This window comes from Dermochelys coriacea, chromosome 1 (genome assembly GCF_009764565.3).
Source record: "Dermochelys coriacea isolate rDerCor1 chromosome 1, rDerCor1.pri.v4, whole genome shotgun sequence".
NCBI lineage: Eukaryota > Metazoa > Chordata > Testudines > Dermochelyidae > Dermochelys > Dermochelys coriacea.
Window position 1 is genome coordinate 339170647 of NC_050068.2, and position 14159 is coordinate 339184805.

The following is a 14159-nucleotide window of genomic DNA, read 5'->3' on the forward strand; positions in this document are numbered from 1 at the left end:
ACACTTTCAGATAACATTGTAAATAAGAAGCAGGCAGCATTATCTCCTGCAAAAGTAAACAAACTTGTTTGTCTGATTAATTTTTTTAATGCGATTCATCATGATTAATTTTTTTAATCGCTCGACAGCCCCAGGTATTAACTGATTAATTAAAAAGAGTGCTAACAAGATGAGTCTGTACCCATCAGAATCTCTCAGGACCTTTCATTTTTCTAAACACTGTCTCCACCCTTTGTTTATTGTCATTCTTTGCTGTGTTATTTAGATCAGAATCTCTCAGGGTAGAGATCTGCCTTTCCTATCTGTTAAGTGGTGCTCTAAGAATAATGATTATAATAGCAATAGTTAATTATTGATGTTGAAAAGTAAAAGTCCCAATCCCAATCTTGATTGTGGGACCCTCTGGCCTCCATCAGCATAAGGGTCAGGAACTTCCCCAGCCTAGGAGTCCATAGGACCTGCTTGCCCTCTTGCAGCCTTCTGTGGCAGCCACAACAGCGTGCACTGCCAACCCTCTGCTGGGCCCAGGTTCCCTGATGGAGTTGGGCCCATCTTTACATCCTGTAGGTGGGAATCACCAGCTGCAATCACATAGATTCTGTCCAGGTGGGTTGGATGATTCCCACCAACTTCCTGCTGGGCTCCTCTCCAGAACAGGGCTGGCCGTTCCCCAGTTCTCTGGCCCTTAAAGGGGCAGACTAGCCTGTCACAGGCATGTTAGCAGGGTGGTGTGGAGAAGTATAATATCCTGGTACAAACTTGGGTCAGCAAAACTGTAAGGCCCGGTCTACACTAGGAAATTAGGTCAGTAGAACTACGTTGCTCTGGGGTGTGAAAAATCCACAGCCCTGACCGACACAGTTAAACTGACCTAACTCTTCTGTATACAGTGATAGGGCAACAGGTGAATTCCCCCCCTAGCTACTGCCACTCGGGGAGGTGGAGTACCTAGACCATTGAGAGAACTCCTCTCATTGGCGTAGGTGGAGTATTCACTGTAGCTGTTTATGTGTAGACAAGCTCTAAAACTTTACGAACATGTAACGGTCCAGAAGCAGAACCAATGAACAGATGAACAAAGCAATGAGAGGCACAGTAGAGTCCTTACCATCTGCTCAACAAAGATATGAAGCAGCAAGTTGCTTTTGTAAGACTGGAATAAAAAATGAAACCACCAATGGAAAACATGAAGCTTCATTCATGACTCTCTTACCACCAGAGTATGATGCTGCCTGGCTTCTCTTTAGATTGGATTCCCCTTTTGTGACCTGGGAGGACAACGTAGGGGAATAGACCAGAATATCAACAGCTGAGGACAAGAGATGGTTATAAAGTCCCACCAAGTCATTGACAACGGATTGCTTGGCCGAGACCACTTTTCCTCAGTCTTCTGATAGCCAAGAAATCCATTGGCCTCTGTAAAAGAGTACAGGTCCTATACCCTAAGAGGAAAAGTGAATCCTATCTCAAAATGGAGAAGCATTTTCCATCTCTGACCTCCGCCTAACCAAGTATTTAGATAGCTCCCATCACCAGAGTCACTAGGCACTTCAAATGTTTATTAAACTTATCCTCACAATAATCCTGGAAGACAAGGAATTCTTACCCCCATATTAAAGATGGAGAACTGAGGCTGGGAAAGACTAAGCAATTGACCCAGGGAAACTAAGCTAGTGGCAGGAATTGAACTTAAATTGTAGTTTAGTTCAGGTCAGCGCTTTAGCCACAAGACTATCCTTTCTCTCTTATAAGTCTGTATTTTGTTACAAGCTACATTAGTTTGCTCTTTCACTTTTATCCTACACTAAGTGATAAATTTATGACCCCAATGCTGAGTATATATATTCAGTTATTGTCTTTTATTAAAAAATTTGCCTTCTGCTACTGTATTGTTCAGGGTACCCAAGTCTTAAATGTACTGTTTTTCTCTAGCTATGCACACCATTAAATCTTTACAAAGAAATATCTGCTTATCATCTCAATGGCAGCATTCAAAATGGAAGGAGAAAAGCATGAAGAAATAATGCTATTATTTGAATAGAAGGGATGAGAGATTCTGCTATAATGACACACGGGTACAGTGAGGAACAAAGAGTAATCTCAAAATCATACAATTACACCATGTTCTTCAGAAAAGAATCACTTGTGCAGAAAGCACCTGCAAAAACATTGGTTCAAATGGAATGACCATCAAGCGGGATTGATAGGGATTTGGTAAACATTTTCCAAACAATTAATCTTGTGACACTCTGTACATAAAAGCAGCACCCTGGAACCCCCATATTCACCCCTGTTATATAATTATAATATATTGCACACAAAGCATGCCATGTAAGATATAATATGAAAGGTCATGATCTGATGAAACCCATTGTCCTGTCCAAATCTGTATATCATTTGTGTGTATCAAGTTATGGGATTTTGCTGTATGGTTGTTACTGAAATATGTGGTAAATTTGCTAGTGACATACAAAGAAGGCAAACCACTCCCAGGAGGGTGTTCAACAATCATTAATCAGCAGTGGAATTGTAATCAAGGGATTTACAATTCAATGGCAGTTGCACAAGACCACACCAGAGGGGATTGCTTAATCCTGTGACTCAGCAAGGCCCACTAGGACATGTCTGGGCTAATATTTTCCAGTCATATGTATTGAGAGTATAAAATAAGGAGAGTGGCATCATGCCTGGGCCTTTCTCCTCCTCCACCTATACTAGAAGCATCTAGAATGCTGGAAAGACAAAGACTTCAATTGAGGAGACTGGTCCCCAGGCTTGAGAGAGAAGCTTGTATATTAAGAATTGTAACATCCAGTGGGGTGAGAAAACTGCTTGATCTAAATACTACCTAATGTAATAAGGTTTAAGATTTAGACTGTGCGCTTACCTTTTATTTTCTTTGGTAACTATCTCCGACCTTTTATGCCTACCACTTACAATCACTTAAAATCTATCTTTCTGTAGCTAATATGTTTTGTATTTTACTTAAAACAGTGTGTTTTACTTGAAGTGCTTGAGAAATCTCAGCTTAATTTACAAAGGCTTCTGTATGTCCTCTCCTGACAGAGGGGCAGACTATCTAATAAAGTTACACTGGTCAGGCTTCTGACTAGGACAAGATGGTACAGCTTTGGGATGCACATCTGGAGAGCTGCGGGGAATGGGCTTGTGCCTTTCTCTGTGTGATTCGTGAGTGGCTTAGGGACCATTCATGCAATCTAGCTGGGTGTGGGGCTCCACATGCTGTTATGCTGAGTGATAACAATGCCTGGAGGGGTGTTTTGCTTGTCACTAGCAAAGAATTGTGAGAAACAGCCCAGGCTGGAGAGTTAAGGGGGCACAGCGGTCCCATAGTTTCAGGTTGTAATCCAGGGATTCCATCACAAATCCCTCATCATAAGTAGTATGTAGTATTTAATGTAGCACTGTAAATTTGAAAGGCACTTTTCAGCAGTAAAAACACATGCGTCTGCCCAGAAGAGCTCACATTCTTAATGTAACGGATGTCAATTTCCCCCAGGATAGATTTGCTGTAATCCCTCTCACCACTAATGTTGGTGAAGGTGGCAGGATAAGGCCCTTCATAAGACAAGATGAAGAAACACTACTCTAGATAAAACTCAGGACAGCTGTTCAGATAAGCGACGATATTGATTATACAAAGTCTCACTCAAAGGATGAATCTCAGCTCAGACAGGTAGTCCCAAGGTAGTCCTGAAGAGTGAGAGTTAGGCTTTGTGGTAATTGGGCGCACACTCATTAATACTATGTGGAGATACAAATAAGTAAGTGGCCTTACCTTGAGATCTCGATGCACAATGCCCATTCTGTGCAGGTAGTAGACAGCATCCAGGACCTGCCGTATCAGAGTGCTTGCATCCTTCTCAGTGTAAAATCCTTTCTCTACTATGCGGTCGAAAAGCTCGCCTCCAGACACACTGAAAAACATCATGGAATATGGAAGTGTGAAGATGTGCTTATAACTCTCTAAAGGTATGTCTACACTGGGGCTGATTGCAGCCTGGGTAGACACACCCAAGCTATCTTTAATCTAGATAGCTCGGGTCCTCGAGCCATGAAGGTGCTAGTTACCCAAGATTCTGGGATGACTTGTATAGCCCATATGGAAGCCCATACAGCCCCAGTTCCACTGCTCCGGCACCCAAGCTAGCTAGACTAAAGCTAGGCTCCATGTCAGCAATGTACATATACTCTAAATGATGGCCGATGAAAGTACAGAATCAGATTCAGTTCAAGCAAGTGACTGTCTAGTGTTACAGGGATGCTCAGACAAAGTAGAAGAAGCCTCAAATATTAGGATTTTGGGGGCTTCCCCTAGCACAGAAGCTGATCAGTTTGCTTTTAACATTGAATCCACCCTAATGGGACAAAAAGTTTGATTGAAAACAATAAGATAATAATTATAAAACAAAAAACATTGCGACTCCCCTACTATAACAGAATGGCCCATCTAGTCCAGTATACTGTCTCGACAAGGGCTAAAGAAAAAGCACTGAGCCAGACTCACTAGGGCTAGCTAGCACAGGGTAATTACACTTTCCTAGGCCAGCAAGATCCATGAGTAGATGAGGAAGGACAGGGAGTATTTCTGATACTGCCCAGCTGTAATGCACTTTGTGTGTGTAAGTTAAAGTCTGACATTGCCGTCTAGTGGCTGGCCCAGGAAGATTATAGGGGTCTTACTACTGTCAGCATCTTGACTCATGCTTTAGTGGTAAAGGCTTGTGTTTTTGGAGCTGGAGGGCAGGGTTCTATTCTCCTTCCTCTGTCAGTGTGAGATTTATACAGTAATTGTATCTGATACCTACAGCACATTCATTCATTATACTGCTTTGGGATTCCTACTGGGGAGAAGAGAAAGGCAGCCTCTTCCAGAGGCTTCACCATTTTACCCATTCCTACTTGTTCATATATCACAACCTAGACACACGTTTATGTTACAAGACTGTTGGGCGAACCTGGCCTCAGACTGACTCTGATAGACCACATTTATTAATGAGAGAACAAAGATTATGAGATCAGTTCCCCACCAGGTGACCCAGACTGGGAAAGGGTTCCATAAATCAAAGAGAAAAATAAAACGGAACCATCCCAATATTATACTTATACTACATTACACTTCTCTTCTGCTCTGCTAGAAATAACATGCTCCTACACCCATCTTACATAAAGAATGGGCCACATTAAACTTTTTAATGGAACTTTCTGTGAAAAAAAGAGAAAGGTCTTTACTGAGCTATTGAAATCATAAAACTGTCAGCAAGAACCTTTAACTGCCCCACCAGGACAAATAAAAGATTTCTATTTTAGCAGGAAAACAAATTAAAAAAAATAAAATTAATGCGATGCGTTTTCTGCAAGCTGTACCACTTAACATATAATAAATAACAGACTGAAATGTTCTTTAAAAACAAACCTAATAAAGGGAAAATAATAGAGTTATTAAATGCTCATGTGGTGGGAGCTTTACATTATACAAACACTAGGTAATTCAGTTGCAGGCACTCCAAGCAATAATCTGTTTGAATAAAGATATGAGGTCACTTCCTCAGGAAAGTTAGGAGCTGAAACAGAAGAGAATGCGGCTCCTGGAAATTAACATGTTCAATTTGGAAACTGAAATGAAATCTAGGAGAAAACAGTGATTTAAACTGAATAATCCACCAATTAGTTACTAAGCAACTAAACTGAATGAGCCACTGAAATATTGAAACTAAAATGAAATTATCCAACAGAGGTGAAATTCACCCAGGGCCTGATCCAAAGCCCACTGAAATAAATGGAAAGGCTCCCACTGGCTCTGATAAGCTATGGATCAGGCCCCATGTGATCCCCTTCTGCGTCACTTAAACTTTTTACTTCCACACAGACCAGGGATGGAAGCCTGGATCCAGGTGGTCATGCAGAGGCTCTCTGCACTCCCTATGCACCATAGAGGGGGGCTCTATGCTGGCCACAGAAACAGGCTGATGCAGAAGGTGGCACTATACAGGCAGGTTGGAAGCAAGAGGGTGAGGGGTTCCTGGATCCATTATGACAGGTTTCAGAGTAGCAGCCGTGTTAGTCTGTATTCGCATTATGTAGTTCTTGAGGCTATAACATCTAGCCCAGGTGGCAAGGAAATACCACAGCCTACGGCTGATGCAGCTCCACACCCTAGGTTGTGGTGACTTTTGTCCATTCTCCATCCTGGGCATTTCATTTGCATAAAGTTTGAATGCTCATCCTATAGGAATCCTCCTACATAAAGATTATCTGGTTACCCCAATAGGAGCTATAGAATGAAAAGTGAATAGATACAATGGACAGGCAGGTGTTATTCAATACCACACAGAATGCTGCCCCAAATCTTTGATTTTAGATCTACATTCAATATAAAATCCATCCAGACTCCATTCTCCTTGCCATGGAAAAGTCTCCTAAATGCTGTGCAAAGAATCTATTTCTCCATCCGTAGAAGGCAGATAGTTTTATTGAATCTGGTTTTTATTAACTATCTGTCTTTTCTTATTTCCCCCAACCCCTATTGTACCCAGTGGATTCCCTGCACTGAAAATGTAGTCCATGCCATAATTAGTGTGATTGAATACAGCATGTTTCCCTATGAAATCTCTGTGTGCTTTGTTGTGCACTTCACACAGTTCCTTGGTTTTAATTCCGGAGATATACAGCTTTACTAGACACTGATTTACAGCACGTGCTTTTATGTGCAAAGTCTCTCTCCTCCCCTACTCCCAAAGAGAATAACTCCCTACTATTTTTAATCAGAACTACTTGAGATTTCACACACACACACACACACACACTCCACAAGTCCTTTACCTCTTAATCAAAAGCTCTTCTAACTTGAATTTAGTTCAGTTGATCTACTGTACCCAGGCTCAATCTGTTTATAATTTACTTTCAACACACAGGAGATATTTTCAGCCTATTGAATGATGCACTGCAAAACAGAGCTGAAATGCAGACACACAAGACAGACATTCCATGGGTGGTTACCTCTTACGAATTCAGGCATGACTGTGACTTCAAGTACGCATCATGCAGGGACCAAAGGGGCATATGGCATCCTTTACTCTCTTGCATGGGTTACCTGTGTTGCAAGTCCAAGGTAATGTGCACTGGCACAAAACACTTTGTATCCTGGTGCAGGGTGTCTACACTATGGGTTTGCAATGGTGCACTGACACTGGCATAACTATACTGGTGCAACAAGCCCTGGGATAGACAAAGCCTTGTCTCTCCAAGCAAGAAGCTTCATAGCCATGAGTTCTGCCTCCGTGAATGTTCTGCCCCACAGCATCTAATGGTCTAAACCTGGGTCTCTCTAGCTGCGTCATCCCTGTCTTGGAGTGTGAGCAGACTCTTCAGTAGCTGAGACTCAGCCCATTATATTGAGACCAGTACTTTGCACGCTGTTCTGAAGTGAGCGGGGAGCCCTAGGTGTTTATGAAGCCCTCCTGCAGTGTTTGCACTGGCCTTTGTCATTTATGGGATGAGCTGCCGGTGGGTGTGGCACAAATTTCCCACTTTCTGAGGCAGTTACATTCAGCCTCAAGTAGCAAGAGTTGCAGTAGCTGAAACTGGAGGTGATGGCAGTGTAGGTAGGTCCTTGTCTTAGAGGAGGGGGAAGTAGTTTCCTGGCCAGACGGATATGGAAGGAGACATTTCTCATCACTGTGGCAATCTGTGTGACTGAAAGTAGACTGTCTCTGCCTCGCAGCTGTCACTATCTAATCAGAGGTTTCAGAGTGGCAGCCGTGCTAGTCTGTATCCACAAAAAGAAAAAGAGTATTTGTGGCACCTCAGAGACTAACAAATTTGTTAGTCTCTAAGGTGCCACAAGTACTCCTTTTATCTAATCTGACTGGATGTACTTTACCAAATGTCTGTACAACAAGGAGTTGGAGCAGCTGCAATTTTTCTCCCTTCGCTGATTCTGATCTTCTCTCTATGCAAGGAAAACGGCTGGACAGGAACAGCCAAGTGTGATTAGTTGGAGGCAATTCAATCCTGGTAATGACTCAGGTGTTACAGGAATCTGGAGTAACATTAACACAACACAATGACAGGTTTCAGAGTAGCAGCCGTGTTAGTCTGTATTCGCAAAAAGAAAAGGAGTACTTGTGGTACCTTAGAGACTAACACATTTATTTGAGCGTAAGCTTTCGTGAGCTACAGCTCACTTCACTTCAAGCTCACAAAAAGGTGCCACAAGTACTCCTTTTCTTTTTGTGATGGAATGCATCCGATGAAGTGAGCTGTAGCTCACGAAAGCTTATGCTCAAATAATTTTGTTAGTCTCTAAGGTGCCACAAGTACTTCTTTTCTATTAACACAACAAGTGCCTAGGGGTGTACGATGCATATTCACCAAAAAGAGGCTTGTGTCTGGCCCTATTACAGTTCAGTGCGCTCTACATTCTGATGAGTCACTGCTGACCATTTTTTTAAAAGGAGACAAAGAACGGTCTTGAGATTAAGTCACTGGACTAGAACTCAGAAAGAAGGGGTTCAATTGCTAGTTCTGCCCCAGATTTCCTGTGTGACTTTGTGCAAGACATGATCTCTCTCTGTGCCTTGGTTACCCCTCTGTAAAATGTCTAATAATACTTCTCTGTTTCACACAGGGTGATGTGAGCTACTCAGCTATTATAGCAAGGGGATGTGTACCAATATCTGCATAGATAGGAGGTGGGCCTTTGGTTCTCAGGTAGATGTGGTATTGAATTTAATAAAACTAACAATGACATGTGTTTGAGTTAAAATGAAAAATAAAAAAGTTAATACTTTCTACTTCCACAGCATCTTCCATCTGAAATTATCAAACACTGTTTCAACAAACACTGATCACCTAAATGAGGTAGGCCAGAATGAGTATTATCCCTATTTTTCAGCTAAGGAAACTCAGACACTGAGATTAAATGACTTGCCCAAGATCACACAGAGAGTTTGTGACACAGCCAGGAATAGAGGCAGATCCTGACTCCCCATCCAATCACAATACCACCCTTGCTAGGAAAGGTGCCTTGTCTTGATCCATTGTCCCTGCTTCAAGACACTGTGTAATACTGTCTGGCTGAGTGTTTGAAAAAAGAGTCATTTTCTGGAAGTGGTGTGCTACATGTATGAGTTGTAAGCTGAACTTTGCTTTTGACATTAACATTTGTTCCAAAACATCTATACTAAATAAACCAGACTGAGAGTCAATATAGCCTGCTGGGTGACCTTGGGTAAGTCATTTTACTGCATAGTGCCTCAGTTTCCTGATCTGTAAAATGGGGATAATGATATTGGCCTCCTTTGTAAAGCACTTTGAGATCTACTGATGAAACGCACTATATAAGAGCTGGATATTACTGCTATTCTTAGTATCCTGCGTCTATTGCAGCTCATTTTTCCCTCAACTGGGAAATAACCCATTGCAGCATTCCTAGCCAGTTGGAAGACAAGATTACTAATTTTCCTAGCACAAATGGTAGGTGCCTCAGAAAAACAAGTAAAAGACATGGATCATAAGCTTTTCATTCCATGGAGCAAGAGTGGGCATGACAAAACAAGTGAGAATTCAAAATATACTGGGAGAAGGGAAGGAAGGACAAGGGTAACAGCAATAAGGTCATGTAGTTATGTGGTAAGAGGGAAATCCACCACTTAACAGCCAGCCAGCATAGCGCTTAGACATTTTTATTGATCTCCTGCGCCGGGATCAATGTCACCCGAAGACACGTACCCATCTTGATTGTGTCCTTGCAAATCTCTCATTTTTGTTTCCATTTTTCTCCTCAGATTAAATAAGAATAAATTGCATTGTTGAAATAATAAAAAAATGGGTGAAAATATATATAATAGAGCTATATGTACCTGGAGCTAGCACGCATCATTTGAAATAATGAGAAATGCAGAAAAGAAATAATGAGAGAAGAGACTATTAAAGCAGGGTCTAACTTAATATATATCAGCATGGTCAAATTAAAAGCAAAACAATAAGATAAAATGCATTTGACAGTGGAAGACTGTTATTGGAAAGCAGACAGATTAATACTAAAAAAAAAAGGAGTACTTGTGGCACCTTAGAGACTAACAAATTTATTAGAGCATAAGCTTTCGTGAGCTACAGCTCACTTCATCGGATATTTTCTGAGTTTGTGAAAAGGGGTAGGTAGGTAGAAGGAATTACAGGCAATTTGAGTTAGAATAATATGCAGTTCCATAAGAATGTACTGACACAGATTGCCATTGCTTGGGTTTATTGTGCATAATAAAGGCTCGAGTAACTGGATGTTCATGATCTGATGGTAAATTGGGCTTGATTCTCCTCTCTGCCAATGTAAATAAAGAGTAACTCCACTGAAGTCCATACAGACAGACAGGTATAAAACTGGTATGAGATCCGAAATGGCTCTCCTTGATTATCATCACAAAAGCTTTTCCTCCTTCCCCCCCTCCTTCCTGCTGGTAATAGCTCATCTTAAGTGATCACTCTCCTTACAATGTGTATGATAAAACCCATTGTTTCATGTTCTCTGTGTGTGTATATAAATCTCCCCACTGTATTTTCCACCGAATGCATCCGATGAAGTGAGCTGTAGCTCACGAAAGCTTATGCTCAAATAAATTTGTTAGTCTCTAAGGTGCCACAAGTACTCCGTTTCTTTTTTGCGAATATAGACTAACACGGCGGCTACTCTGAAAACAGAAGATATTATAAATAGAGCTGTTAGACACTTGGTTCATTAAGGAGGTGGAAGGTTCCCTTTAACAATTTTGTTGCTTCAGCGTTCATGTGCTTCAAATGAAGCAAAGTGAAATTTAGCTGACATCACTTTTTTTTTTTCTGGTTTCAGATAAAAAAACCTGAATGGTTTCAACCAGAAATCACAACTTGACCAGTTTGTTCAAAACTTGACTCAGGTTCACCAAAAACAGAGACAGGCCAAACCAGAACCTCGGATCTAAAACACCAGCTCTGGATTTGGCTCGAAGATCACTGTTTGAATATATACACTAGTGGGCAGGATACAAACCCCCACTGTGAACTTTCAGAAAGTTTGCTTTTCAATCCACCAAGTTCAGGACTGTTTCAGTTGTGCCTGTCACTGAGATGAAGTTTGGATCTAGATCTAGTATCTGCCTTTGTGGTTTGCAACAAAATCCTTAACTCCCCTGGTTTTGGGTTCTGATATGAAAATTTCATGAAGCTCTCATGAGAAAGAATCAGAAACCACAGAGCTATCTCTTAAAATGAAAAATTACAAACACAGTCACCATTTATGGTTTTCCATTTTTTAACTTCTTGGTCCTCACCACCTGGGATTTACATTTAAGACCAAACTCTCAAGTTACTATGAAACACACACTTATAGATTCTAAGAATCAATGATGAGTAGTAACTTATTATATGAGAAGATTCATTGATTTCAATGGAAATACTTGTAGTGTCGGCACTACTCAATAGGAGTTTGTGTGTCAGAATCTGGCCTCTGACCAAGTTTAGGGTCAGACACTGAGTTTCATTCATCATGTTGATCGTGTAATTGATAAATGAAAGCGTTTTACTGTAACCTCATATTCATTGCTTCTTCAAGAACACTACAGAGGGTTCCATTGCTTCAGCAGAAAGTCAGCCACATTCTGTTTTCATTCCCACTTTCCTTCAGCAGTACTTTACTTTTTAAAAACTCTAATTTACTTTTATTACCTGATAAAGATGAGTCCCAAATAAAACCCCATCTCCAAACATCTCATTCAACTTCATAGCTGCCTCCTATCCTCTCTTATCAAAACCCAGGATCCAAACACTCCTGTGTGCTGGGTGGTGAACTTGCACCTGGGACCTGAAATCCGCACATGAACTTTGCAGCTTGGACCCACCTCTATTCCATTTTCAAAACAGGACCAACTTATGACACTGCATAGCTCTATCTCCAAGTTCTCTTAAGGCTAATCATCAGTCCACCACCAGAATGGGATAGATCTGCTGTAGCTGCATGGCAGAAGGCATGTCACTAGTTACAATGTTAATCTTTATAAAATAATGTATATATTGGAATTTGGAACTAATAGACGTTAGTTATATTTAAATGATAATTTATTTGTTGATTCTTTTCCCTTGTTGGCAATACGCATTTTTAAGGTATAAATCCTCCCCTTATTACAGCCATTCAACTTCCTATTGCTATTAACTGTAAATACACAGGCTCCTATGCCATTTGGCAAAACATGTACATGTTTAATGCTGACAATTTAACTGTTTGTTTTTTACAAAAGTCTTATTGATGACATCATCGATAGTTGATTTAAACAGAAAACAATAAAGCTATTCAGTATCAGGAGGACAATCCCTCAGGAAGAACTGCTACTGGGAAGTTTGCCTGATGTCATGACTACATCTTCAAGTCACAGTGCAATAGAGGGATGTATCTTTAACAAAACACACTGTTTTAATTTGGCATCACATCAAAACTGTGATGGTGCTTCACTGGGACTTAACATTCACCCATCAGGGATGAGGGATGCCAGGTCACCCAGTTGAAACTAGGATGATCCTAGAAATGTGGAATAGGTATGAACCCTAAGTATAGGCCGATATTAAGGTCAGCAAAGATTGAGGCTTTTACTAATCATCAGTCAACAGTTTAACTGCTTAGAATTTAATTGTCAACACTTAACTGCTTTGGGATTTCCTAGTAACAATTTATTGGGGTAAATGTATTATGGAGGCAACTCAATATCTTTGCTTCCAGTCTTTCACATTGGCATCTTTACCATGGCAGCAATCTCTTAATCTTCTGATGTTCCGCTAAAATCACTGTAGAATACAATGGTAAATGTGGTACAATGTGAAGCATTGGAATTGCATTTTGCTCAACCAACTTAGCATGTTAGACTACAAGTCATAAGCAACCCGCCCTTTGTAAGGAACACTGCCATTTTGAATTCTCCAGTGCAGACTTGCTGGCAGGGATGAGCTGACATCACTGGGAATCCCAGCACAAAGGCAGTATAGTCATAATAAAAAGCCTAAAGGTGATGAAAGAACTCAACGATGAAAACAGCACCTAGTGTAAGCTCTCTGAAACATAAATCTATGACTGCATATGAGGGCTTGTGTTCTTTTTCGTGATAATGTTAAACCCTTTGCCCCATCCTATTCTTACTGAAGTCAATGGCAAAACACACATTGATTTCAGTGGAAGCAGGATCAGGCCCACACTTTCTAAATTTGATTAACTTACTGCAGGGTTCTTATAAGCCAACAAAAGCACTTAACTCAGCCCATCAGGTACAGAGCTGGGACAATCAGGTGAGATAAGAATGTCTGAGAGAGTTAAAGGGGCACTACCGGGAAGTTCAGGCTCCAAATATTACTTTTATCAAATGGAAGGGTTTACAGGAACTATTATTAATACAAATGTTTTTATTTAAAAAATAATAATGAAAACTTGGTTTTCTTGTTTGCATTTAAATTTCCTTTGCATTGTGCAAGTTCATGACAAACTAAAGAAAATATGACTAGCACATAATCCCAAAGGAAAGACATACTAGCTGCTCTCGTCTGATTGTTCCAACTTAGTGAAACGCAAAAAAGACAATGAACAAACAGCCAAAATAATGTAATTTATAGATTTCAGGTCCATAAAGGACCATTATAATGATCTAGCCTGAGCTCCTGCAAATATAATTAGGCAATTAAAATTCCCTTAGTGCCAGTAATCTAAGGTGTTAACAATAAGGTAAGGATGTTTGTTACTATAAAAATATTATAAATCCTACAGAGCCCTGCATCATTCAACATGTACCTTAGAAAATTGCACCAGATGCCTCATTCACTGCACATCATAAAATAGTCAAACTGAATGAGGCAAGAATTTTCCTTGCTATTGTAGCTTTAAATCATCAGGACTTTTAAATATGGCCCTTTCACAAATATGTGCTCGTAGGCCATCAGAGGAAGAGTATAAGACTAACTGTAGTCTGTTTTTTAAAAATACAGATATAAGTATATGTATTATAGGCGGCACAGGTAGTGATGCCTCTGGTTAAGGTTGCCTGACACTTTCCATTAAAAGATGCTGTTTTCAGGTGCTTACAACTTTGACATATTTTAATGGTTTGGGATGAAATTTGCCAAGCTGG

The 14159-nt window shown here is 40.6% G+C and overlaps 1 protein-coding gene across 2 annotated transcripts in view; it reads right to left on the reverse strand.

Annotated features, from left to right (window-relative positions):
* CAMK1D (calcium/calmodulin dependent protein kinase ID) overlaps window positions 1–14159 on the reverse strand; it is a 384449-nt gene that overhangs the window by 69341 nt on the left and 300949 nt on the right. For both annotated transcript variants that reach the window (XM_043498442.1, XM_038404661.2), the window contains exon 4: window positions 3800–3938. In XM_043498442.1, coding sequence (XP_043354377.1) covers window positions 3800–3938 — 139 coding nt within the window. The remainder of the gene's footprint in view (window positions 1–3799; window positions 3939–14159) is intronic.